Source organism: Myxocyprinus asiaticus, chromosome 1 (assembly GCF_019703515.2).
Source record: "Myxocyprinus asiaticus isolate MX2 ecotype Aquarium Trade chromosome 1, UBuf_Myxa_2, whole genome shotgun sequence".
In the NCBI taxonomy this organism is placed as follows: Eukaryota; Metazoa; Chordata; class Actinopteri; order Cypriniformes; family Catostomidae; genus Myxocyprinus; species Myxocyprinus asiaticus.
Window position 1 is genome coordinate 17,615,930 of NC_059344.1, and position 27,875 is coordinate 17,643,804.

General features: G+C 40.1%; 2 protein-coding genes and 1 long non-coding RNA gene across 14 annotated transcripts in view; 1 reads left to right on the plus strand and 2 right to left on the minus strand.

The window, feature by feature from the left end:
- Positions 1-330: 330 nt before the first annotated feature.
- Positions 331-17,735, plus strand: slc16a13 (solute carrier family 16 member 13). Of its 8 annotated transcripts, none has more exons than XM_051704675.1 (6): positions 331-450; positions 10,624-10,851; positions 11,012-11,155; positions 11,239-11,495; positions 14,829-15,354; positions 15,484-17,735. In XM_051704675.1, exons 1-6 carry the CDS (start codon positions 447-449, stop codon positions 15,828-15,830), a joined length of 1,506 nt encoding a protein of 501 aa, XP_051560635.1. In that variant the 5' UTR covers positions 331-446; the 3' UTR covers positions 15,831-17,735. The 8 variants fall into 8 exon arrangements, with proteins under 8 accessions (XP_051560635.1, XP_051560643.1, XP_051560632.1 ...); XM_051704683.1 differs by having other exon boundaries at positions 355-450; positions 10,627-10,851; XM_051704672.1 differs by lacking the exon at positions 331-450 and adding an exon at positions 478-1,943 and having other exon boundaries at positions 7,004-10,851.
- A 4,438-nt stretch (positions 17,736-22,173) lies between these two features.
- LOC127448639 (arf-GAP with coiled-coil, ANK repeat and PH domain-containing protein 1-like) overlaps positions 22,174-27,875 on the minus strand; it is a 29,606-nt gene continuing 23,904 nt past the window's right edge. For both annotated transcript variants that reach the window (XM_051711322.1, XM_051711332.1), the window contains one exon: positions 22,174-23,182. In XM_051711322.1, coding sequence (XP_051567282.1) covers positions 23,088-23,182 — 95 coding nt within the window. In that variant the 3' untranslated portion in view covers positions 22,174-23,087. The remainder of the gene's footprint in view (positions 23,183-27,875) is intronic.
- LOC127448710 (uncharacterized) lies at positions 24,910-26,149 on the minus strand. Of its 4 annotated transcripts, none has more exons than XR_007898576.1 (3): positions 26,003-26,149; positions 25,189-25,854; positions 24,910-25,040 (listed from the first exon to the last, which is right to left on the minus strand). It is a non-coding gene; the product is annotated as an uncharacterized LOC127448710 (long non-coding RNA). The 4 variants fall into 4 exon arrangements; XR_007898574.1 differs by having other exon boundaries at positions 24,992-25,114; XR_007898572.1 differs by lacking the exon at positions 24,910-25,040 and having other exon boundaries at positions 25,118-25,262; positions 25,411-25,854.

The following is a 27,875-nucleotide window of genomic DNA, read 5'->3' on the forward strand; positions in this document are numbered from 1 at the left end:
CAATGTTTACCACAGACCTTATTTTTCACTTGTATATCTAAGACGTATGGGTCGAATATACTAATTTTCTTCCAGGTTTTTGAAATACAAACTGTAAGATCAGCAGAGAACGTGCTCTCCACTGGCACTAGTTTAGTGAGTTACAGCATGCTTAATGTCTCTGCCTTACTTTAACATGACATGATTGCACATCTAGTTTAAATAAGCGATCGGTGTACGTTCCTGAAAAAAAGGAAAAATTGAACAACCTCATGCTTGCGTGCGCGCGCACTGGAGGCGGGGCTTCGATTAAACTAACCCCGCACCACGTGCAAATGTGACAGCGGGCCATGCCAAGCGCAGGTTCAGAGGGATGTTGTTATATGTATATATATATGTATTTAAAAAGAAGGGTTTTATTTCCTTTGATTTGATCATGACACGACAGGAAAAAGGGTGATCGGGTCATGGGTAAGTAACGATCTGTTCCTTACATGTTTACTCGAATTTGCTTTATGTTGCGCTGTATTTACCGTAATTGATGATGGTAGGTTTAATCTTAGTTAAGAAGTAGCATTGCTTGTCTTAAATGTAATACATACTACCGCTTGTGCCATACTGTGATGACCAGCATAAAATATAAATAAGCCCTTTATCTAAACTGTCGTGTACACATTGGTGTGAAAGATGAAGTAGATCAGTCTGCGTTTTTATTGCGAGTATTACGCCATGTTTTCATGAAATTGTTACAGTCATGTGACAGTGTGATAAATATCTACAATTGCATATGATCCAAACAAGGTTCACTCCTCGTCTTCCACCCCACATTCAAGCAGCGAGAGCAATATGAAGACAAACGAGCATCGGTGATGTCAGCATTGCACGAGCGTTGAACTGGTGCGCCGTGCACTGTAAATAATACTGTCCACAACTCGCTTATTTAATGTTAATTTAATGGCGACTGAAGCCCAGTATCTTTCAGGACACTGTATTCGCGATGTTTGTTCATACCGGCTTCCAACTTTTCATTCATTCATTCATTCATTCATTCTGAGAGCTAAATAATTGAAACCCTACAACATAATTATAATGGTAAATCATGCACACAGTCACGTGTGAAATCATTTGCGGATAAAGACGAACACATATTGCCGTCGCTCATCTCGTCACTTGCAGAAGGAAGACGCGAAAGAAGGCCAAAAGGTAGGTGTTTCCAGCACTTTTATACTTGTGTCTGCGATTTGCATATGCGTATGTTTCTAGGTGCACTTATAATGTAAAATTGTCTACTGTGGTTCTCCAAAGTTCTGCTTGTATTCACTGTCTGCAAATCTAAACTAGTTTCAAACACTTGACTTCCAGAGTAGCTCTAAAGATTGTGCTGATAAAGAAACATGTGTTACTCTTAATTTTTATGACTTTCACTTCTGGCACACATAAGGTGAACTTAATACACCTGTCATAATCATCAGTACCGCATATAACGCAGTCTGCAGTCGATGTGTTCACATTTGTAGTTCGGTTTTCTTGGTCCTCTTGTTCCAGACCAAAACAGAAAATGATACATTTTAGTCCTGATTCGCTTAGCGTTCACACTGGCATTTTTAACACCGAACCTAAAGATACAAAACCAAAGGCATCAGGAAAAGTCGCAACCTGATTGGACAAATTTTATGATGTATATTTTTTGAGGGAACTTGCCGATCATCCAAAACAATGCTGGCTGCTGGGCGAAATGCGCCCATTAGATTTATATATGTATATATGGGGGTATTTTTTACCAGCTGAGAACAAACGAAGAGCTAATAAGATGTGTAAAGGAGTCACAACAGCGCCAGGAACTCCTCCGTTGCACACATAAACAAAGATATGCTGCAAGGATGGCTGACGGCGTTTCTGACGCCTGTACCGAACTGTAATGGGCAACATAGCTCCTATGATGAGAAGAACCAGGTATGCTTGAGGTCAGTATTAGGCAAATTACTTACTGTTTTTGGTCTGTTTAGATGTCTTTGGTCTATGTTGCGTTCATATATCAATCGAACCGCACCAGTTTGTTTGAAAGCGGACCGAGACCCACTATTCAGGCGATCTCGGTCCGCTTGTTTGGTGCGCAGCAAAGTTCGGATGGCAGCGTTCACACTTGTTCAAATGAACCGCACTAACAGAGCAATCACACCAGAGTTCGTTTTAATCGAACCAAACCTGCCAAGTGTGAACACACCCTTAGTGCGGTTCAAACAAGTATAACAAACAAAACAAAATAGTAATTTTTCACTTTGTTAATGTCCTGAGTATACACTGTGATCAGCTGAATGACACTTTGGTGAATAAAAGTACCAATTTCTTTCCATAAGAGCAAAATCTGTACATTATTCCAAACTTTTGGCCGCCAGTGTATTTAAAAAGACAGTACATGTAGTTTTACTGTAAAATGTTGTGAATTTAATTTTTTAGGTGTAAAAAGTATGATTTTTCCTGTATAATGGTGAAATGTATATTATGTTTAACGACAGTACATGTAAATTATTGTTAAAATCACGGTAAAAAAACAATAATCGTCTGCGTGACCCATCACATTTCATTATATTTTATGGGAATAGTTATGGTACTAATAATGGTTTCATCCTTGATGGCACTTAAAATGTATATTGAGAAAATAACAGAGCTTTATTAAAGGAATATTCTGGGTTCAATACAAGTAAAGCTCGATTGACAGCATTTGTGGCATAATGTTGATTACCACCAAAAATAATTTAAACTTGTCGTTTTTTTTTTAAATGCTGAAAGGCACTCACAATTGAAGTTAATGGGCCAGTCCGTAAATGATAAAATACTCACTGTTTCGAGGCCTGGGTAACTCAGCGAGTATTGATGCTGACTACCACCCCTGGAGACGCAAGTTCGACTCCAGCCAGTTCTCCTAAGCAACCAAATTGGCCCGATTGCTAGGGAGGGTAGAGTCACATGGGGTAACCTCCTTGTGGTCGCGATTAAGTGGTTCTCGCTCTCAATGGGGCACATGGTAATTTGTGCGTGGATTGCGGAAAGTTGCATGAGCCTCCACATGCTGTGAGTCTCCTCGGTGTCATGCACAGCAAGCCACATGATGCATGTATTGACTGTCTCAGAAGCGGAGGCAACTGAGACTTGTCCTCCGCCACCCAAATTGAGGTGAGTAACCGTGCCACCACGAGGATCTAGTAAGTAGTGGGAATTGGGCTTTCCAAAATTGGGGAGAAAAGGGATACTTTTTTTTTATGGACTATGGCCCTTACTCTCCGGGGAGGCGCAGCTGGCAGCACAACTACTTCCCACCGCCAGTCTCCTCAATTACCAACATCTGAAGAAGGCCATCCAGCAAAGGGTTGGTCGTAGCCCCGAACAAAGCCGTCAGCTCTTTCTGTCTCTTGAGCTTTGGGAAGCATGGCCACCCATTTGCTTTTGCTCAGAAGCTCCGGGATGCCTGCCGGAAATGGTTGCTGGCTGAGGGAACCCGCGGAGTCATGGATGTAGTCAGCCTGGTGTTACTGGAGCAGTTCGTCGCCCAGTTTCCGTGAGTTATGTCCAAGTGGGTCCAGTGCCACCGCCCGGCGTTGCTGGAGGAAGCCATCCAGCTGGCACAGGACTATAGGACTACGGCGTTTCAAGGATGCAGCGATCCAGTTTTTTTTCTTTTCCTCCTCCTCTCTCTTCTCTCTAGCCAAACCCTGTGTCTCATGTCCCTCCCAATCCCGCCCAGTTCCGGCTCCTCGGAAGTGGAGAGGAGCCCCGCCCAAACCCCACCCCAAACCTACTTCCCCTGTCTCCCTCCGCTATCCCCCTCCCCCCAGGTTGGCGAGACCGCCCCCACAAGTGCGGAAGGAAGGCCTGGGCTGTGGGGAAGCCGGACACAGTCAGGATCGGTGTCCGGTGATGGAGATGGGGACACCGGTCCGGATCCCCGACACTCCATTGGCCGCCCCCGATCGGGCAGGGGCGTAACGGATACCGGTAAGAGTAAAAGGGGATACACATCAAGCTTTGGTGGATACAGGTTGTTCTCAAACCTCGATCCACCAACACTTGGTTGAGATATGATTCAGGGGAAAAAGGCATAGAGTCAAGGCTGCGGTTAATTCCCACCTCACCGCGGTGTGTGACGTGCGACGCTATGGCTGGAGAGGCGGTGCCGGGGGCATCAATGTCTGCTCCGCGTCAGGATGACACAGACGAGGGAATTCCTGTACTCGGGGGCTTCCCTGAGGGGGATTTCCCTCTGGAGCAGTCGCGTGACGAGACCCTCAAGAACGCCTTTGACCAAGTGAAAGTAATTGATGGTCAACCCCTACAGCCTAATGTTGCACTCACATACCCGTACTTTTCTATTATCAAAGAGCGGTTGTATCGAGTGACGCAGTACACTCAGACCAAAGAGAATACAACTCAGATGTTAGAACCAAAGAGCTGTCGGGAAACACACTTCCAGGCGGCTCACTATAACCCGATAGCTGGTCACTTAAGTTACGAAAAGACTTTGAACCGTATAATGGCCCGTTTCTTTTGGCTGGGCATTCACGGCGACGTACGCAAATGGTGTGCGGCGTGCCGTGAATGTCAGTTGGTGAATCCACCGGCCACCCCAAAAGCGCCATTGCGCCCTCTGCCATTGATCGAGAGAATTGGCATGGACCTCATCGGGCCATTAGAGCAGACTGCACGTGGCCATCGCTTTGTATTAGTTCTGATGGACAATGCAATGAGATATCCGGAAGCAGTGCCCCTGCGCAACATCTCAGCACGTAGTGTTGCGGAGGCACTCTTCAGAATTATATCCCGAGTGGGGATTCCAAAAGAAATCCTCACTGATAAAGACACAACATTCATGTCATGTACACTACGTGAACTGTACGAATTATTAGGCATTAAATTGATTCGCACCAGCGTTTATCACCCACAAACTGACGGGTTGGTCGAATAAGACCTTAAAAAAACATGATTCGTAAGTTCGTACACGAAGACGCTAAGAATTGGGATAAGTGGCTCGAACCCCTGCTGTTTGCAGTACAAGAGGTCCCGAAAGCCTCCACAGGGTTTTCCCCATTTGAGCTACTGTATGGGCACCGGCCACACAGCGTGCTTGACATCATAAGGGAAGCTTGGGAGGGAAGACCTTCGAATAGCAAAAACCAAATTCAATACGTTCTTGACCTTAGAGGAAAAACTCCACACTTTGGGGCAGGTAACACAGGGGAATTTGCTCCAAGTGCAAGAACGCCAACGCCGACTGTACGACAGGGGCACTCGACTATGGGAATTGTATTGCTGCCCTCCTTGAACTCCAAATTACTCGCCATGTGGCAAGTACCCTTTTGAGGTCACACAACAAGTCGGAGATCTCGATTATGAGGTTAGGCAAACGGATAGGAGAGGGGCACGTCAAATCTACCACCTCAACCTCCTCAAACCATGGAGGAAGGCAGTGCCTGTAGCCTTGGTGACGGTAGTTCCGGAGAGGGCAGAGCTCGGGCCGGAGGTATCTCCCAAACCAAATGCATTCATCCCGGTCCCTTCCGGAGACAGCCTCTCACTGTCGCAGCTTACAGACATTGCCCGGTTGCAAACGGAATTCGCAGACGTGTTTTCACCTCTCCCTGTCGCACGAACATCATAGAGCACCATATCGAGACCACCCCGGGGGTGGTGGTTCATAGCCGAACCTATCGTCTTCCTGAACTCAAGAAAAAGATTATTCAGGAAGAATTAGAGGCAATGCTTGAAATGGGCATAATACAGGAGTCGCACAGCGATTGGGCCAGCCCGGTAGTTCTGGTACCAAAGAGCGACGGCTCAGTCCGGTTCTGTGTTGACTACCGGAATGTGAATGCAGTGTCCAAATTTGACGCTTATCCAACACCGCGAATTGATGAGTTACTCGATCGGTTGGGCGCGGCTCAATTTTACTCGACACTGGACTTAACAAAAGGGTTATTGGCAGATCCCTTTAACTCCAATATCCTGAGAAAAGACACTTTTTCCACACCGTTCGGATTACAGCAATTTGTGATGCTTCCGTTCGGTTTGTTCGGAGCCCCATGGACAAGATCCTCAGACCACGCACGGCATATGCCGCCGAGTTTCTGGACGATATTATCATTTATAGTAATGATTGGCAGCGGCATATGCAACATCTGAGGGCTGTCCTGAGAGCGCTGCAGCAGGCAAGACTCACGGCCAACCCGAAGAAGTGTGCAATTGGGCGGGTGGAAGTGAGGTATCTGGGGTTCAACTTGGGTCACGGGCAGGTGCGTCCACAGGTTAACAAAACCGTAGTGATCGCAGCCTGCCCGGCGCCCAAGACCAAAAAGGAGGTAAGGCAGTTTTTGGGGCTGGCTGGCTACTCTGATGTCACCAGCCCGCTGACTGACCTTATTAAAAAGGGGGCTCCCGATCCGGTCCAGTGAACAGAGTTGTGCCAACAGGCTTTCCTTAAGGTAAAGTCCGCACTGTGTGGGGGGGCGCTTTTACATGCACCTGATTTTGCAGACTGATGCATCTGGCGGGGCGCAGTGCTCTCGCAGGAGGTGGGAGGGGAGGAAAGGCCAGTGCTATTTATTAGTCGCAAGCTCTCCTTCAGGGAGACAGTGTATAGTACCATTGAGGAGGAGTGTCTTGCGATTAAGTGGGCTGTTCTTACCCTCCGCTACTACCTGCTGGGGTGGGCCTTCACACTCTGTTCCGATCACGCTCCTCTGCAGTGGCTCCACCACATGAAGGATACTAACGCGCGGATCACCCGTTGGTAGCTGGCTCTTCAGCCCTTTAAGTTCGAGGTGATCCACAGACCGGGGGTGCAGGTGGTTGTGGCTGACTTTCTATCCAGAAATGAGGGGAAGAAGGCAGGCTGGATGTTGCCTCGGCCTGAGTCAGCGGTGGGAGTATGTGGCATGGGGGGGCATAGTCATGTGTCATCTGCGGGAGAGGGAGAGCGGTAAGGCTCGGCACCTGGGTTGTAATTATCTCTAACACCTGTCTCTCATTATAGTGATGGCGGAGGGAGACCTGAAAAGGCATGCCAGAGCATCAGAGGGGAGAGAGAGACCAGAGCCTGAAGTTATTGTGTGTTGGCAAACAAGGGCCCTTTATGTTTATTTCACTAGACTGCATGAGAACAATAAAGCACTCACCTTTGACTGTTTGATGTCTCCTGACTCCTCCTTTGCCCAGAACTTAGAACTTGTTACACTGGAATATTCCTATGAAGGGATAGTTCACCCAAAATGAAAATTTGGTCATCATTTTCTCACCCTCATATTGCTCAAAACCTGTAAGCATTTCTTTATCTTGTGGAACACACACAAATATATATTTAAAAGAATATAATTGACTTTCATTGTATGGACAAAACATTCTTCAGTATATCTTTTGTGTTCCACAGAAAAAAAGAGGAAGTCATACATAGCGACATAAGGGTGAGTAAATGATGAGAGAATTTTCATTTTTGGGTGAACTATACCTTTTAAGGGCTAGAGTTTGTATTGTATTAATAAATACATCCTGCCTGACTAAATGGGTAGTCCCCATTTTCATACATTATAATGGTGGTTTTACATCCAGATACCAATTTTCTGCCTGGGCTGCGTGGTATGCAAGAAATATTTCCACTTTTTTTATTTAAAAAAATATTGCGATATCCGAGTATATTGCCAACCCCACGCCAAGGTGTCTGTGATTGTTTTTGCTTTATTGATTTTTATTCAATAAATTGAAATCATTTATTGAAACACAAAAAACTTAAACCAAAGATATTTCTAAATTCAAAATTGCACTTCAAACAAAACAACAACGAAGAGGTCAAAAAATCGTATATAATCAACTCCCCAAATCCAAACATTTACCGTCTCCAACTTTATCAAACGGCCCCATTGGCCCTCACGCAAGTCTGTGGCAACAAGTGGAAAATTACAAATGCAAATTAAGATCTAAAGACAATTATAAATGTTCTAAGATCTACAATTTTAAATAAATAAATGTGTGTGTGTGTGTGTGTGTGTGTGTGTGTGTGTATATATATATATATATATATATATAAGTAAACCTGCAGAGTTGCATTCACAGCGCATGTTATGCGCAAACTGCTCTGTGGAAAAAAGCGAACTAAACTCAGAGCACCTCCTGAGATAGTCTGAGGTAATCTGCAGCATATTCATATACAACATTATTCTTGCAAACTGTTTTCAGACAACTGAAACAAAAGAAAGAGTGAGAACTCTTTACATGTGCGAGTTTCACGAGACATGCTCCCCCTGCACGCCTCTGAACAAACAGCGAATCGGACACGCACATCAATGGCTCTTATTTCATCTGTTCTTCAAAATATAATAAAGTGTTTGTTTTTTTCTCAAGCACGCCTTTGTGCCTAACAACATTTCTTGTCATGTGTCACTCGAGACATCTTACAGGTCGCCCTCCACAGTGGTGGGAAGATTAGCAAAAGTACCCGTCAATGCATATGAAATACCTGCATTTGGCGGGTAGATGGTGGCAAATTTAATACACTGGCTACTATTTAATATATTTGGCAACTTCCCAGCTCCATGGTTTTGTCATTTCCCGATATTGTCAACCATTGTCTGTCAATGAGTGTCGCAATCGGCATCAGGACATTTTTCAGATATTGTTAATATCCGATTACATCATCCTATCACTCAGCCCTAATTTCTGCCTGACAAAATGTACTTCAGTTTAGCAGTATCATTATTTTCAACCCATTTGCAGTGGCTACAATTTTCTAACAATTCAACTTCACTTTACCTGTTCAAAATTGTGAAGAACTGTTAATTCATTGTGTGTGTTTGTATGTGTTCAGGACAGAACTACGCCTATTACTGTGTTAAGAACTGATATCTGACTGCTTATATGCATCCCAGATATAGATTGAAGCACATCAATGTAACTGAAGCTCTACAAGACAAAAGTCGATCAATGCACTGCATAAAAAAAAAAAAAAAAGTGCATTACTGATTATTGTGGGTGTGCAATAATCTCCATGACTCTTCACAAATAAACCTGTGGATTGTGCATAATAATGGGAACATTGCTAACAGCAGAGGTATTGACTTCTCACAGTGCGTTTCCCATTTAAAAGCACCATCGCTATAACATTTTCACTAGTTGACCTCAGTAATGTATCAGTTGGTTGTTTCACTAGTCAACCATTCTGGCACGTCCCTATTTAAAACATCTTAGTTTTAAAATTGAAATGGGTAGATGTTTAACAGCAGTGTTGCCCAGAGGAAGGGGGCCATGGAAAGGAGTGTTCAGTCCCCTGGTAGATTTGAAGAGATCATAAACAATATGATAGAGACCCATTATTTACTATAGCAAGACACTGACCACGTTTACATGCACTTAAGAAAATGGTTTATTAAGGGGACCTGGGTAGCTCAGCGAGTAAAGACGCTGACTACCACCCCTGGACTACAACCTCCTTGTGGTCGCTATAATGTGGTTTGCTCTCAGTGGGGCGCGTGGTGAGTTGTGCGTGGATGCTGCAGAGAATAGCGTGAAGCCTCCACACGTGCTATGTCTCCGTGGTAACGCGCTCAACGAGCCACGTGATAAGATGCGCGGATTGACGGTCTCAGACACGGAGGCAACTGAGATACATCCTCCGCCACCCGGATTGAGGCGAGTCACTACGCCACCACGAGGACTTGGAGCGCAATGGGAATAGGGCATTCCAAATTGGGGAGAAAAAGGGGAGAAAATAAAAAAACCAAAAAGAAAACAGTTTATTCCAGGGTTTTAGCAGAAAGAGGCATTCTGTAAAGTCAAGTAAACAAGAACGCTGATTTCCTTATGCCGTTTAAGGGATTAAGAAAAAGAGGTTTAACACACCTAGGTTTCTCTCGGAGTACGCGGCTTAATGCGTTGGTGTAAACGCATAAGCGGCATTTTGAGATGTGTTTGAAGAGTGCGCGTGCATGGAACAGATCGGGATAACAAACGGCATAGGATGGAGCCCCACAACATGTCAACACAGCGGAAAGAATTCAACATTTCCGGAAGTACAGTGGGAAAATCTCATACTATAAACTATACCCATTTATACACACAAATGTAAAATATCGACTATCCCTAATGTCTGCATATGAGCTTGTACACTGGAGGAATCCTGGAGTTTTCTATAAGAGGGGAAACCCCCACTTTTAGTGAAAAATACTCATGATATTAAGTTAAGGAAACAAACACAGCAACAGTTCTGGAATATCTGGAAATAAAGTGAATTAACAGAGTAAAACAGGAAAGTCTTCCTCGGATGCCATGTGTGTTGTTTACACAATCGTTGCGGGAAAATTACGTTGCTGTGTAGTAAGCTGCTTACTGACGGAGCCACGTGTACAGTATACAATAGTAAAGAGTACACCGCTTATACAGTGCATGTAAACTGGAAAGCTGTTTTCTCACAATAATACGCTTTCTCTCAATAAACTGCTTTCTGGTGTCCATGAACGTAGTCACTGAGTCACTCAAAATACCCAGTTATAGCAACACAGATGAGGATGACAGCCTTGTATTAACCTCATTCATTTAATTGTATGTGTAAAGATGTTTACAAGGGTGTTAATGTTTGTCAATGTTCCCTTATCTGTCTTTTCAAAGCAGCGATGGCTAAGCCCCAAGAGAAGCAGTCATCCCCGCAGATGGTGGCATCTGATGGGGGTTGGGGTTGGGTGGTGGTGGGGGCTCTCTTTGTGGCCTCAGCCCTGGTGTTTGGGCTCATCCGCAGTCTGGGTGTCTTTTTTGTGGAGTTTGTGCAGTACTTTGGAGAGAGTGCCCAGGCTGTGTCCTGGATAACATCCATTGGGGTGGCAGTTCAACAGCTAATCAGTAAGTTCATTCTGCAGTTTATGTAGACGCTAATTCATTTCTACTATAACAGAGACAGGTCGTTTTCTAACTGCACACACTTTGCTCATTTGCTAACAAACCATTACTTTGGTTTGCCACATTCGAATGATTAATTGTGTCTGCATGTGTGTGTGTGTAGGTCCAATAGGCACAGCAGCAAGCAATATGTATGGAGCTCGGCCAGTTGTTATGATTGGAGGATTTCTCTCAGGCCTGGGATTTATTCTGGCTTCACAGGCAACAACACTCTCGCACCTTTACCTGACCATGGGACTCATCTCAGGTGAGATGCCCTTATAATGAGTTGGTTGCAAGATCCTGATTAACGATTCATGTTCATGTAGTCTCTTTGTCCATTTTTATCAGGTTTAGGCTGGGCACTGGTTTTTACCCCCATTATTGCTTCAGTGATGCAGTATTTCACCATGAGGCGATCTCTAGCCATGGGTCTGGGCTTAACAGGGGTCGGTCTAGCCTCTTTTGCCTTCTCCCCACTTTTTCAGTATCTGTTGGAGGTCTATGCTTGGCGTGGAGCCTTGCTTATCCTGGGAGGCCTCAGCTTCAACATGATTGCTTGTGGGGCTCTCATTCGCCCAATAAAGAGTCAAAAAGTTGTGGAGAAGGTATGTGATTTGATGTTCTGTATCAGTGTGAATGCTTGTTATTGAACTTGATTATTTTGACTGCACCAGGGTTAAATACCGTTTTTGACTATTAAAACATATCGGACACAATGTCTGGTAAAAATATTAACAAGAAGCGTAAGCAACCCCTTTAGTTGATGCTACAAGTGTACAGTGTGACGCCATCCCAATGATGACAGCGCTTTGCTGCCACGGAGGTTTAAACTTTCATGACAGTTTGCGAAGTCCTAATTCATGACTACAGCGGGTTGTATCCCACACACTGGCAAAAGCAGACTGCATTATTCCTGTCAGAATTTCCTATTCCTTCAGAATCGCATTAAAACAGCCTTGCGTTGCAGTCTTCTGGAGTAAAAGTATACCAGGCTTATATGCATCTCAAGCTGTAGAGAGACACTGCACTTATTTGACTTCATGTTAGCAACAAAACGCTTCTGTGCTATGTAAATCAGAGGAAAATAGTCATAAAAAAAAAGTCAGAGTTCCCTCAGATCCTTAAAAAGTCAGTTCAATTCAGTTTTCCAGGGGGCCTGGGTAGCTCAGTGGTAACATATGCTGGCTACCACCCCTGGAGTTCGCTAGCTCGCTAGTTCGAATCCCAGGGCGTGCTGAGTGACTCCAGCCAGGTCTCCCAAGCAACCAAATTGGCCCAGTTGCTAGGGAGGGTGGAGTCACATGGAGTAAACTCCTCACGGTCGCTATAATGTGGTTCGTTCTCGGTGGAGCGCGTGGTGAGTTGACAAGCTCAACAAGCCACGTGATAAGATGCGCGGGTTGACGGTCTCAGACTCGGAGGCAACTGGGATTCGTCCCCCACCACCCGGACTGAGGCAAATCACTACGCGACCACGAGGACTTAAAAGCACATTGGGAATTGGGCATTCCAAATTGGGAGAAAAAACAAAACAAAAAAACATTCAGTTTTCCAAAATTTAAGGTCATAAAAAGTCTTAAATATCTTAAATGATGTAAGTCTTAAATTTGGGAGTGGAAAGACAGGAATCGTGATATAATGTGATTATCAAACTTCAAAAGAATACGATTTAATTAAATAAATGCATGTGCTGCGTCCTTCAAAGTGAAAACACGGCACTGCTGTATTTTCTCCAAGCACGCAGTATTTCCAGCTGTTTGGGCATATCGGAAATTTATGACAAGCGATCACTAATGATCAACTGTTGATGATGATGATGATACACTGTAGTGTTGATGAAATATGACAATGTTTACTTTTAATTGTTTATATTGTGTTATGTTGCAGATTATTGTAGGATTGTATATTTTATTTCCCTTTTCAGTTTGAATGAGCAGTTGAAGTGCATACATTTCAAAATAAGAGTCCCTGGTGTATTTCAGCCTTTAATGTTAGAAGTTCTGTGCAATGAATCAAATCTTTTTGTTTGTTTGTTTAAAAAAAAAAAAAACAAAAAAAAAATAATATATATATCTTTTTTTTTTTATGGTTGCACCATAAACTGCATCTGGAATTTGGAGTCTTGTAGCCTCTGTCTGGCCCTCCCCATCACAGGAAGTAAAGACTGAGAACATTTAATATAGGCTACCAGTTTTACTATTGGCAAATTAATTGCCTTTCTTTCAACACATTATCATATCAGCAAATCCAATATCGGTCAACCTCTAATTTGTATTTATTTATATAATGGTAAATAAACCAATTTTAATGTGATATACTGTATATGTGGAAGACATGTCTTGAGTATTTTAAACTTGCAGATACCCTGATTAACTGATAAGCAATGTTGAGGCCATGTTGACTGTGTTCCCATGCCAGTTTAAGTAAGAGTCTGTGATACATGATTTATTTTGAGATTGTTTAGGTTTGTTTTGGTATGAGGATACCGTATTCATTTTATTTGTTCAGATCTTGAAAAAGGTCTTAAAAAGTCCTACATTTGATTTCCAAAACTCTTCAGCAACCCTGTAAAGAGAAGGAAATTAGCTAAGGTGAGAAATTACATGACATAACCTAACAATTTTATTTTAATCTTTCTTTGTGAACATAAGGACATGTGGCAAATTGCAGATTGTTTAAATGATTTTATTTTTTTTAATGGAAAAGCAGCCATAATGAACAGACTTTTAATGTTCATTTGAATTAATTGTGTCATTATTACATCACATATTATGCATAGTCCACTGCATTACAGCGCAAAATTAATAACTAATAAGATGACTGTATTTATTTATTTATTTTTCAATTTGTTCTGTAAATTGTAAAAATTCCCGGACACATTGGCTGGCACCGAAACTATGCAAGTGAAAATGTTTTTTTCCTACTCATAACAGATACTGTTTTCCTTTAATCAGGCTCTTAAAGATTTAAGTAATCTTTAGGAATATATGATGGCAAACAAGGCCAATTTATTTCCTAATATTGAACATATTTCGAACAGAACATATATTACACAACATATACAGTATTACACGAGGAAAACTATGCCCATATGTCTTCAAGGTCAAGACTCTAAAGCCTTTTATGTACTTGCCCTTATATTTACATTGCATTGCCATAAGCATAGGTAAAACCATGGATGAATTTTCATTACTGTGCTTAAGTCAATGTAGCTAGTCTTTGTAAAAATAATTTTAAAAAAATGCCACAGTTGTAATAAAAATCTAATGTCTAATAGATTCCACCAACAAATTATTTAAAATGAAACTAGAACATTTTTGTAAAAATACCACATTTACTGTTACTACTGTAAATCCATGATAAATGTTGGTAAGGGTGATGTGTTAATTGAATTTTTTTATTTTGGTGCATGGTGTTGTCTCTACCTCATCAGTGCTGTTTAGAATGTCGGGATTGTCTAACCGTTTGAGAGGTTTGACTTTCTTCATAGCATTTTAAACGATCTCAGTAGAATTCACATGGGTTGAATCAGTTTTGTGGTCTGCACTGCGATATTGAGGGATGTCTGATTGATTTGCATGAATGATCCGCTCTGCGCTGTCCTATCACTGGATCACGTACAGTATATTGAGGGCAGCTCCAATGATACAGTAGGATTGAGCAGAGCGGATCACTTGCACGAGTGGTTCTGTGATGACTCGCGCCACACTCTGGATTCAAAAACCAGGCTTCAATCGTGCAGCTCAAATGCGCATTTTAGACGATAAACATATTTACCATGTATAAAAAGCCTAACACAAGATGAATATCATTCAGTTTTCAATGCAGGAAAACCTTGTTGTGAACTTGCCTGTATTTTGACATTTGATACTGTCTTTTGGCATGTAAACTTGCTTTAATTGTATGTTGACATGTTTTTTTTTGTGTTCCCTTCGTAGACTGAAAACACTCCCGACGTCAAAAAATGCACTTCCTTACTCTCCCGTATCTATGAGTGCTTTGAGCTCTCCTTGCTTTTGCATCGTGGCTTCCTCACTTATACCTTGGCTGTCACCTTCTTCAATGCTGGCTACTTTATCCCTTACGTTCATCTTGTTGCCCACAGCCGTAACATTGGTTTCACTGAGTACCAGGCAGCCTTTGTTATCTCTGTCACCGGTGTGGCAGACATTTTGGGTCGTGTAGTGTCTGGCTGGGCCTCGGACCTGGGCAAAATGCGGATGCCACACATGCTGACTGTATGGACTGGGTTACTGGGGCTATTTTTGCTTCTTATTTCTCTCGGTGTGAATTATCCAGGACTGTTGGTATTCAGCCTGGCTTATGGGTTCTGTGCAGGAGCAATGACGCCACTGGTCTTTGCAGTGGTGCCAGAGATTGTAGGCATGGAGCGAATGCTAGGAGCCCTTGGCCTCCTGCAGCTTATAGAGAGCGTTGGAGGACTGCTGGGAGCTCCACTGTCTGGTAGGAGCCCATTGCCATAAAAAAGATCATCACGATGATACTAGTTTTAATTAAAAGGCTGTCAAATTGTTACAAACTCTTCAGGTTGATAAGAAGTATTCACACAGTTGTCTCTATTTTTCCTACTAGGTTGGCTAAAGGACTGTACTGGGACATACACAGCATCTTTTATGGTTGCTGGAAGTTTCCTTTTGTTAGGTACATTAATTACAGCGACTCTACCGCATTTTTGGTCCTGTACGACCCCTCCACCTCTATCACCATCAAAGAAGTCGTCTCAGGATGGCTCCATGGAAGATGGACTGCTCAAACAAACTCTAAACTCAGTTCCTGAGAAACTGTGCCCCTTGGATAATATACCTTACGCCGATGAGGAGTTCGAGGTCCATAGTCATGTGACAGAACCAGTGCTGGAACAACAACAACAACAAATAACTCAGGACAGGATGCATCATGCTAACTTAGGGGAAGTATAAAAACATGAGGTCCTGTCTCAAATACGGCCTTTTGTGGAGCCTGCAATTTTATGGACTGAGGGCACCATTTGGGACAGGGCCATTATTTATTTTTTTGTGATATTAGCAGACATCTACATTATGGGTGGTAATGCAACTTTTTGTTATTTGGAATTATGTGAAATATTGTGGTGTATGTAGGTGAATTTCACATCTTTGTGAAAATCTTTGAAATTGACAAATTCGATGAATTCCACATTTTGCCTTTACATATTGTTTGCAACTATAAAACGTTAAAGCACTGCTAGTTTCTTAATATTTGAGTTACCATGTTACCAGAAGTTACCAAGATTCCCTCAAGCCTACAACTTTTTGTATCACAGTGGCTGCTGCTATCCCTGTGAAGTCTACTGATCATATTTATCACTAAAAACAAGACAATCAGTCTTTTATTTTATTTTGAGGAGCAGAAATATGTAATTTTACAACTCAAAATTACAGTTTACCAATTCAAAAGCACATAAAATTCTTACAATACCATACGTTTCCACTGCGGTTTACAAAATCTGTTCAATACCTCACAAAACGGCAGAGGTAAAATGTACAGCAATTTGAATTTGTCTTCAGTATATTATAGGTAACAATGTGATTTTAAACACTGAACCCATTAGATACTCCAGCACTATCGGCAGATTTTGAAACACTTATGACAGATGTCACTGTTATCACCTCAGAGTGATTGGCTGCCGTTTTTCGCCACTTGTGCATAAAATTGAATGTTTCTCAACATTTCGATTCTCTCATCGCTTGCTCCGATCTGTCAGTCCCACAATCCCCCATGCAAGCCTGCCACACAGCTCCTATTGAGAATTAATTGACAATGCTGCTCATCTCAATTCACTCTGTGCCTTTGGACACGTGCAATGGGAGAAAGGTGCCTCAGGTTGTTCCTGGCAGGTTACCCAGCCTTACAGGTTCCATATGGTTAGGATTAGGAATAGGATTAGGGAGGCGTGAGTTAGAACATCTACTCTGCTAGGCACCTTTGTACAATGAGCGTGGACATGTATGGTAGCACACTGATGTTTTGCAAGCTGGTGATGTGCAAGATCCTATCCCACTTGGACTCCAAAGTGATTCTATTGGCTAATGTTTTGGATAATGTATGTTACATAAACACAACAAAATGTATATAATGTAGACTAATTTTTTTGTGTCGTATTGTATATAACCAAAGCTATACAATGTACATTTATAGTTCTGTTTTTTCAGTGAGCTCACAAGCTTACCAGATTGCCTACCTTAGCATGGCTCTAGCAGATTAGCAGATTCCACTGTCCGATTAGCCTGTTATCTTCGCATATACTGTATGAAACTTTCTTCACCACCACTATTATTTGTAGATACCGCTGCTATTAAAGCATAACTGGAAAGGCTATTTTTATATTAAAATAACTAAATGTTTTTGAACTTGCATTTCAAACCTCTACCTCTTGAGGTGCAAGGGGGACAGGATCTTGCATGACACCGGGAGTTCAGAGGATGTTTTCTGGAAGAATTCAGTGACTCCTTAAATGTATCTTCAAAGAAACACTTTTATTTTTAAATGATTATTTATATTATTTTTTGTTTAAAAAATTTTTTTTTGTGTGTGTGAATGGACTTTAGACATTCCCTGGCAGGAATGTGATTATTATTCACACATACAGCTTGAACGTAAGGTAAAGTTTGCGATATTACTTTTTTTTTTTTTTTTTTTTTAAACCACAGTAAATAAGTGGCATTTTGTTTCCATTGCAAGAAAACATGAGGTTTGACAGCAAGAAACAGATGCCAATTAGACATTGAACTGTGCAGTCAATACATGTCAGACATGCTAAAATATAAGCTGATGTGAAAGTAAAAAAAAAAAACAACAAAAAAAAAGCTTCCCAATTTATAAAAGCTGGAAAACAAGTTAAACGCTAACAAGCCTAATTGCAATGCTAATCCTGTTCTCCTCTTTGCAGAGCTTTTCTTTTTTCCACTTATTTTGTGTCGTTCACACACAACTTGTTTTACAACATTTAATACAGCTGGTCTATTAGTGAGTTGCAAATATTTGCAGGAATACGACTGGCTTACTGTTATTTGCAAGGTGGTGTTCATGTTACAATCAATGATGGTGACATGACATTCTTAATATTGTCCTTTCATTCTGTTCATGTTAATTAAAAAAAAAAAAAAAAAAATTATGATATGAATCTTACCACGTGTGACTTAGGGTTTTGACATTGATGCATGTCATCCAGTTCTCTGGGAAAATAACTGCGTACATTTTCCACAGAGTCTGCTGACTTGCACAAACAAATGTACTCAATCATTAACCAAAAAGTTACACACAGCCATACCAAAATCTCTGTTACACATTTTGTTCTTCAAAGCAGAAGCCATTTCTTAAGGTGTTTAGGATTCTTAGCTCACTTCGTAGATCCTAAACCATTAGCTTTTCATATATACACATACACATATACAGTTGTGCTCAAATGTTTGCATACCCTGGCAGAAATTGTGACATTTTGGCATTGATTTTGAAAATATGACTGATCATGCAAAAAAAAACTGTCATATGACAGGATAGTGATCATATGAAGCCATTTATTATCACATAGTTGTCTGGCTCCTTTTTAAATTATAATGGTAACAAATCACCCAAATGGCCCTGATCAAAAGTTTACATACCCTTGAATGTTTGGCCTTGTTACAGACATACAGAAATACAGGCTGCTGTGGAAAAAGACGGTGTGATTGTTTCAAGGAGCACAATACTTTGACACCTCTCCAAACATAGCGCTTATGGTTGTGACCATAAAGCTCTATTTTGGTCTCGTCACTCCAAATTACAGTGTGCCAGAAGCTGTGAGGCGTGTCAAGGTGTTGTCGGGCATATTGTAACCGGGCTTTTTTGTGGCATTGGCGCAGTAAAGGCTTCTTTCTGGCAACTCGACCATGCAGCTCATTTTTGTTCAAGTATCGTCGTATTGTGCTCCTTGAAACAACCACACCGTCTTTTTCCAGGGCAGCCAGTATTTCTCCTGAGGTTACCTGTGGGTTTTTCTTTGTATCCCGAACAATTCTTCTGGCAGTTGTGGCTGAAATCTTTCTTGGTCTACCTGACCGTGGCTTGGTATCAAGAGATCCCCGAATTTTCCACTTCTTAATAAGTGATTGAACAGTACTGACTGGCATTTTCAAGGCTTTGGATATCTTTTTATATCCTTTTCCATCTTTATAAAGTTCCATTACCTTGTTATGCAGGTCTTTTGACAGTTCTTTTCTACTCCCCATGACTCAGTCTCTAGCCTGCTCAATGCATCCACGTGAGACCTAACAAACTTATTGACTATTTATACACAGACACTAATTGCAATTTTAAAAGCCACAGGTGTGGGAAATTAACCTTTAATTGCCATTTAAACCTGTGTGTGTCACCTTGTGTCTGTAACAAGGCCAAACATTCAAGGGTATGTAAACTTTTGATCAGGGCCATTTGGGTGATTTCTGTTATCATTATGATTTAAAAAGGAGCCAAACAACTTTGTGATAATAAATGGCTTCATATGATCACTATCCTTAAATAAAAGAAATTTTTTTTTTTTTGCATGATCAGTCATATTTTCAAAATCAATGCCAAAATTTCACAGTTTCTGCCAGGGTGTGCAAACTTTTGAGCACAACTGTATATATATATATATATATATATATATATATATATATATATATATATATATATATATATATATATATATATATACACACACTGTATATTTTTTTATCATGTACAGTCTCAACACAACATAAGATTTTTGGCCCCTTACTGCACACAAGCAGCCAACTAGCCAAGCAATGTGCTTTTTGTGGCAGGGTTGTGTACATTAATATATAACTTTTTAATGCTTTAGATGAGAGACATGCAGAAAACTCTTAAAGACTTCCAAAACATTATGTTTTAAGGAAAGTAGTCATAAAGCTGAACACGTGAGCCTTAATCTCCATACTGAGAATCTGTGAGCTCAGCTACTGCCTACCGTACTGCCTTTAGATCAACGAAACATACACAACATTTCCCAAATGTACTATAATTACGGAATCACACATGTAGTACTACTGCAAATAGCATTTCCATAATCTAAGTGAACAAACTTTCTTAAAGAGTATGAAATACCATTACTACTATGAAGAAATCTTAGCAGCAGCACTTGTATCACAATATTATAAACATATGAATTGCCAAAGCAAGTAATGACCTAACAAGCATTAGAATTATTGGCTGAACACTGAGCAACTTTACTTTTGACCTTGACCTTCTAGTGATTTTTTTTTTTTTTTATCTTGTCAGCTGCAAAGGACATAAGCTAATAAGTTACAGGAAGCTGGAAAGCAAAACAATATATGTGGATGTATTTTGTGGAATTGTCAGTGTTAACTAAATTAATCATGAAGAATGAAAGCTAAATTGAAATTTGCCAGCAGAGCCAGTTAGGTAGTTTTACCTGTTTCCAGGTTCCCAGCTGGTACTATGTATCTGTAATAACTTAAATGCCTATTTTGCTGCTTTAATTTCCCAGGAATCTTGCAGTGCAGCGACAAAGTTTGGGTTTCATTGTAATGAAGTTGAACAGATTTGTGTTTAAATATGGTTAAATAAAATGTTTTATTTCTCTCTCTCTCTCTTTATGCTGTTGCTTTTCTTAAAATGTATATTGTGTGTTGGGAGATGTCACCTAGTTTTCTCTGACCTGGGATGAGTCAGCAAATATATATATATATATATATATATATATATATATATATATATATATATATATATATATATATATATATATATACAGTTGCAATCAAAATTATTCAACCCCCTTGACCAGCAATACATTCTGGTGATGTGAATTAAAACACATCAACTAAAACCTCAGTAAACAGTCAAAGTAAGTTTTTAACACACATTTGAGTGATTTTGAGAACAAAGAGTTCAGTTTACCCAAATTTTAAGATAAAAAAATAACAAATTCTCTCCTCAAATATCATGTAAAAAATATTCAACCCCCAAAGTCAATCATTTGTGGAGCATCCTTTATCCTTAATAACAACAAATAAATGTTTCAGGTAAGTGTTCTCAGGCTTCGGACACCTCTCTATTAGAATGTTTACACATTTCTCATGAGCAAAAGCTTCCAGCTCATTGACATTCTTTGGTTTCTGTGCTGCCACTGCTTCCTTGAAATCCCAACAAAGGTTTTCAATGGGATTTTAATGATGGACTGAAAGGGCCATTTAAGGACATTCTGATACCTGAAAGAATCCATGGTGTCAGTCACATAGTCATGATAGCCGTTTCCTGCAGCCGCAAAACACCCCCATAACAGGACTGACCCACCTCCATGTTTGACTGTGGGGATGGTGTCGTTCTTGTCATCACCTTATCATCTAACTCCAGACGTATTGCTGACCCATGGGTCTAAAACTCATTTTCAGTTTATGGTCATACATCCATAAAACCTTCTTCCAGGACTCCACAGGTCTTTCCTAATTACTTCTTGAATATTCAAGTCAACATTTCCTTTGGTGAAGTTTTGCTTTCTTCCACACTCCAAGAAGGTTGCTGTTTTACCATATTTAAAAAATGTATGAAAGATGCTGCCAACTTTGTCTATTGGTAACTGAAGTGCCTTGGAAATGTACTTTTAGCCATGACCTTTCTTGTGTAATGAAATAATCTCTTACATTAGCTTTTGAGACAGCTTATTTTTAATTGCATTTTTTGCATAGAAATAAATTTTTGCTTACAACGGTAAAAAAGTTAAATAAGTGTCATTGCAGATTTGAAAACAATTTACTTGTGTAGCTTTACATATTTAAGAAACAGCTACATGCAATAGGGGTTGAATAATTATGACATGGCTGTATTTAAAACAAAATCCCGCTATTTAGAAATATTAGGTTATATATTCACACTATGACTTTGAATGTGTCACTCAACTGATATAGATGTAAAGTTTAAAAATTCTGGGTTATCAGAAAAGCTTATCTTTGTAAATCCTTACTGTCTTGGGGGGGTTGAATAATTTCGATTGCAACTGTATGTATGTGTGTGTGTGTGTATATATATATATATATATTGCAATATAAGGAATCTTGACAAACACTTGACATGTGCTAATAGCAAAACATATGACCAAAGTATTTTTTTTTTTTTTTTTTTTTTACAAAGCAGTATACTATATTCAAACTAAAAGTTGATTACAGAAGCCAAAAGAGATGAAAAGTACATGACAAATCTAATTGGCCAAGATAAGCTGAGCATTAAAGTAAAATATTAAGTACTGGATCAAGTGCAATCAGTTTTATTATGGATTTAAGTGAAAGGAATATATTAAAGACATTTTCAGTTTCAATGTTAAATGATCATCCTAGTTGCCGTGTAAATTCACTTGGTACCTGTAATCTAGCTCAGAAATGCAAATAACATGAGATTTGTATCATTTATTTATTTAGCTACATATTCTTATCAATTTCAGAAAATGCTTCAAAACACAGCAAATAAAATCTTTTCAAATGTGTTGTTTTGGTCATAAAAGAGAAAAAACAGATAAAATGATATAGGAGAACCATTAAAAGAATGACCACCCACTCAAAATAACATTTGCATTTAAGTTGCATTAACACGGTCTCTCAAAAGAGTGAATAAAAAGAAGAAAAGCAACTTGTGTCCATAGACAAACTGTTAAAATGTAAAACAAGGCACTGCATCTATTCCACCACTGTTTCCTGCAAATATTCCATTTGTTGCTCTCACAGCATTCGGAACATAAACTTGCTCAATATGAATTGCTCCCAATAGATAGAACTGATTAGTACTGTAAATGATAAATTAGGTGGGCACAGAATAAGTTCAATCAGTGAAAAGAAAATGAGTATTGTGCCTGAAGAAATAACTGGAAATAGAACTTTATCACATGCAATGCAAACAGTATTAATGATATCCTATAGCCTAAACTGGGATAAATATGCCAAAACCCAGACTTTAGGAAAGACATTAATGGGAATATATGCTCATGTATGATATATAAACCAAATGAAGCAGCATGTCATAGGAGGTTACTGTTTACTGTGGGGCCTGCTGGGTGACGATTCAGCAAATAAGCAGTAGAATGTGGTTAGGTCATTTTCTGAACTGGAGGGTGAATGTATGTGTGTGCTTGTGTGTGTTGGATTAACATGGACATCTAGTGGTCAGGTGGTTTATTTCATGTCAGCGCTACGGCGTTTAAGCTTCTCTGGGTTGTTGGAGGCCATTTGTGAGAAATCCCTGAAGATGTCGTGGTAAGTATCATCACCTGCAGGGAGAAGAGAGATAAAGAGAGAGAGAGGGAGAGAGGAAAGAATGATAATCAGTATAATATTCTTCAAGGAATAAAAAGTATAAGATATCAATTTTTTAAACAGCTTTAAAGCTAAAGTGTGTAATTTTTTAATACTTTCTCCTGTGGCAGCTTGAAAGGCAGAGACAAATATAAATAGGCAATTTGTAGGTTGATTTCCCCAAAAAGTGTAAACACTGTGGCTCTTTGGCGATATCAAAACGTTGCACTATTTATTTGAGCAGACCGACGTGGCAACATTGGCTCAATTAATGGCATGCGTTTGGGTAAGGGACTCTGTTTTAGAGGTCAGAACCTGATGGGTTTTGGGCCGGGTTCGGGTAAATTTTTCAAGTAGGACTTCGGGTTTGTATTAATGAAAAAATAAACAGGCTTACCGAACTTGTTTCGTGCATGTGCTCTCACTCACAGATGCGCGAATGTACGAGTTAGGGGCTGTTCACACCGAACGTGTTTTTGAACGCGTCTGTTCTGTGTTTGACATTTGCACCGCGTCTCGCTTTTTCTTCAGCGTCTCGTGCAGGACCGGCACATTTTAAACACTGTGTCAAGTTAATAAGAACACCTGTGCTCTGTTTCATTCTTTGCTCTGCGTCTAGATTTTTTTTTAGCACAGTAGTCACACAGATTCAACAATCTGAACAAGTTCAAGCTGCATAGAGGGGACTGTTGCAGTGTTTCATATTATTCCAGATTGTTCTGCACCAAGTGAAGTTTCTGCGGATAAACGGTGATTTTTGGAGTTCCAAAAATCGGATCAAGATCCACTTGCATTTTAAGGACCTGCTGAGCTAAGACATTTTCTGTATTTCTTCAAATGTGTTCTGGAGAAGAAAGAAAGTCATACACATCTGGGATATCATGAGGGTGAGTAAATAATGAGAGAATTTACATTTTTGGGTGAACTATCCCTTTAATACAATATTTTAGTTCTTGATCCCTTGTCATATAAACAGTATTTTGCTAATATTATTACTTTCTAAATGATTACTTTTTACAAAATTATTTAGCCTGATCTTATGAACATTATGTGACTGTGGCAACATTTTTGCCAAACAAAATGATGTGCTTTATTACACATTTTTCTGCAGTTTCCCAGTGAAATTTCCAGCAAGGGGTGCCTAAAGCGAGGGAAATGGTATCGTAATCATCCAATACTCACCTTAAAAAACTTGTCTGGTAGTTTTAATGAGTAAAACGTACCTCCCTAACATAAAACTTTAGTTTTTTTTTTCACCCAATTTGGAATGCCCAATTCCCAGTGCGCTTTTAAGTCCTCGTGGTCACGTAGTGATTTGCCTCAATCCGGGTGGCAGAGGATGAATCCCAGTTGCCTCCGCATCTGAGACCATCAACCCGTGCATCTTATCACGTGGCTTGAGCGCGTTGCCACGGAGACATAGCGCATGTGGAGGCTTCATGCCATCCACCGTGGCATCCGCGCGCAACTCACCACGCACCCCACCGACAACAAACCACATTATAGTGACCACGAGGAGGTTACCCCATGTGACTCTACCCTCCCTAGCAACTGGGCCAATTTGGTTGCTTAGGAGACCTGGCTGGAGTCACTCAGCATGCCCTGGGATTCGAACTAACGAACTTCAGGGGTGGTAGCCAGCGTCTTTTACCACTGAGCTACCCAGGCCCCACCTAACCTAAATCTTTAACCTAATGGATAACGTCCTAAAAGCAAATAAGAAGTAAACAAAACAGACATCTTTACCCTTAACCAACACCTAAACCTAACCGATAGTGTCCTAACAGCAAATGAGAGGTAAACAAAACAGACATCTTTACCCTTAACCAACACCTAAACCTAACCGATAGTGTCCTAAAAGCAAATGAGAGGTAAACAAAACAGACATCTTTACCCTTAACCAACACCTAAACCTAACCGATAGTGTCCTAAAAGCAAATGAGAAGTAAACAAAACAGACATCTTTACCCTTAACCAACACCTAAACCTAACCGATAGTGTCCTAAAAGCAAATGAGAGGTGGACAAAAGAGACATCTTTACCCTTAACCAACACCTAAACCTTACCGATAGTGTCCTAAAAGCAAATGAGAAGTAAACAAAACAGACATCTTTACCCTTAACCAACACCTAAACCTAACCGATAGTGTCCTAAAAGCAAATGAGAGGTAAACAAAACAGACATCTTTACCCTTAACCAACACCTAAACCTAACCGATAGTGTCCTAAAAGCAAATGAGAAGTAAACAAAACAGACATCTTTACCCTTAACCAACACCTAAACCTAACCGATAGTGTCCTAAAAGCAAATGAGAGGTGGACAAAAGAGACATCTTTACCCTTAACCAACACCTAAACCTTACCGATAGTGTCCTAAAAGCAAATGAGAAGTAAACAAAACAGACATCTTTACCCTTAACCAACACCTAAACCTAACCAATAGTGTCCTAAAAGCAAATGAGAGGTGAACAAAAGAGACATCCTTACCCTTAACCAACACCTAAACCTAACCAATAGTGTCCTAAAAGCAAATGAGAGGTGAACAAAACAGACATCCTTACCCTTAACCAACACCTAAACCTAACCAATAGTGTCCTAAAAGCAAATGAGAGGTGAACAAAACAGACATCTTTACCCTTAACCAACACCTAAACCTAACCAATAGTGTCTTAAAAGCAAATGAGAGGTGAACAAAAGAGACATCCTTACCCTTAACCAACACCTAAACCTAACCAATAGTGTCTTAAAAGCAAATGAGAGGTGAACAAAAGAGACATCTTTACCCTTAACCAACACATAAACCTAACCGATAGTGTCCTAAAAGCAAATGAGAGGTGAACAAAACAGACATCTTTACCCCTTAACCAACACATAAACCTAACCAATTGTGTCCTAAAAGCAAATAGACCTGTGACACTCGTGATTTGTGAAACTGAATAAAATGCACAGTTGCTGTAAACACCTCTAGTGTTAATTTCACCAGGAAACGGTGGCGAAACGTAGAAACGCAGCACGTAAAAGTCAGTTTGCAAAAATGTAGTTATAGCGTTCATACTATGAGACTAGGTTGCAATTATTAAATGAACATCCTTTTCGCTAAAATGTTCTGACATTTCCTTATATTTTTTGCATGATCTCTATATCAAATGATCTTACAGAACACATGCACATTAATTTTCCACAGGAAATAAGATGTCTGTACTAGAGTCAGGTATTATAATGCCATTTTATCATCAGAGAAAGAACAGCATTTAAGGTTAACAAGGTCTAACAAGGTTAACATGACTATTCCAATAGTTTTGCAATAAACAAACACTGCTAAACACTGCTGATACTCTGATCCACTGACCTTCAATTAGGTCAATTGTCTAGACATATGGCTAACTGTGCCCCTACTGATGCAAGATCAGAGCCCATTATCAGTGAGATTCACACCATGGGGCAGTGTGTCCTCTTGGCACCCAAGGGTCTATTTGTAGAAGTGAATGTAAAATCAGAAAATAAAAACAAAATGTTTTTAATTTCAGTTCGGTCCGAGCAGAAACAGTATTTTTTCATTCCGGTTCGAGTGTTCCGCAGCCTCCTTTCCAATTGGTAACCAGTTAGAATGAAATTAAAGAACGGTTAATAATGTTCTTTTTAAATGACAGTAATCTGCACTAAGGGTGGGTGAAATACCAGTTGCAGTGTTACCAGATCTGGCAAAAGGAACACGGTCAAAATAAGGGATTAGCTTTACCCAAAAATAAGCAATAGAATTTTTTTTTTTCCCCATGTGGGGGAATTCTCATTATAGAAATCATAACAAGCGTTGTATACAGTAGCGTATATAAAATAACATTTTCAATAAATGAATTTTTTATATTAAATATATCCTCAAAAATATTTCAAGCATACATCTGGCCACCTTAAATCAATTAATAGCCTAAATCTCTCTATCCTGCACACATACGTGAGCATGTTTGGACTAAATGTCATATTATGTGGGCCAAATTACTTTATTTTAATTATTTAATAATTGTTTAATTCTTTTATTTTAATTATTTGTTTTAATTACACATCTGCTTCTCAGTCAAAACCCGGCAGCATCAAATCTGTATTAATGCATCTTATATAAAAATAATTCAGTGAGGACTCGGAAACAACTGAGAAATGTACTTTTACCTCGACAATTTTCCTTGCATCTAGATTAATCTTGAATGTATTATTTGTCATTTTATATAAGCTACATCCACAACGAGCAATTAGGCAAAGACATGTGATACAGCGTTTCCCTTTAGAATCAAAGCACATGCTTATGTTCTACTAAAGACAGTGAAGCCCCATTTTTTGGGCTACAGGAAGTGGTGTAGTTTCTGAAAATGTATGTGATCAACTATTTATCCTTTGGTTTCATTAAGAAATTATCGAAACAATATTAACCGGTAATTAACCGGTTACGAGCATTTAAAAAGAATGTTTTCACCCCGGAACAATTGAAAGGGCCTTTGTTCCCATTTTCGGTTAAGTTCTACTAAATATTTTGTTTGTTTTCGGTTTTTGTTTTTGTTCCTTGAACCGTTTTTTTGCCCCTGGTTGAAATAATCTAGCGGTCTAACAGCTAGTGAGAGCATTTGCTACTAGAACTTAAGTGTATAGTAACTGTCAGTATAGGATAAGCAGATGATTA

What these genes read in the sequence shown, in the direction of transcription:
- slc16a13 (XM_051704662.1), top strand. Translation starts at nt 10,560, where the DNA reads ATGTGTAAAGATGTTTACAAGGGTGTTAATGTTTGTCAATGTTCCCTT. An exon ending in GACCATGGGACTCATCTCAG is followed by an intron (nt 11,156 to 11,238) that starts GTGAGATGCCCT and finishes CATTTTTATCAG; the next exon opens with GTTTAGGCTGGGCACTGGTT. An exon ending in GTCAAAAAGTTGTGGAGAAG is followed by an intron (nt 11,496 to 14,828) that starts GTATGTGATTTG and finishes TTCCCTTCGTAG; the next exon opens with ACTGAAAACACTCCCGACGT.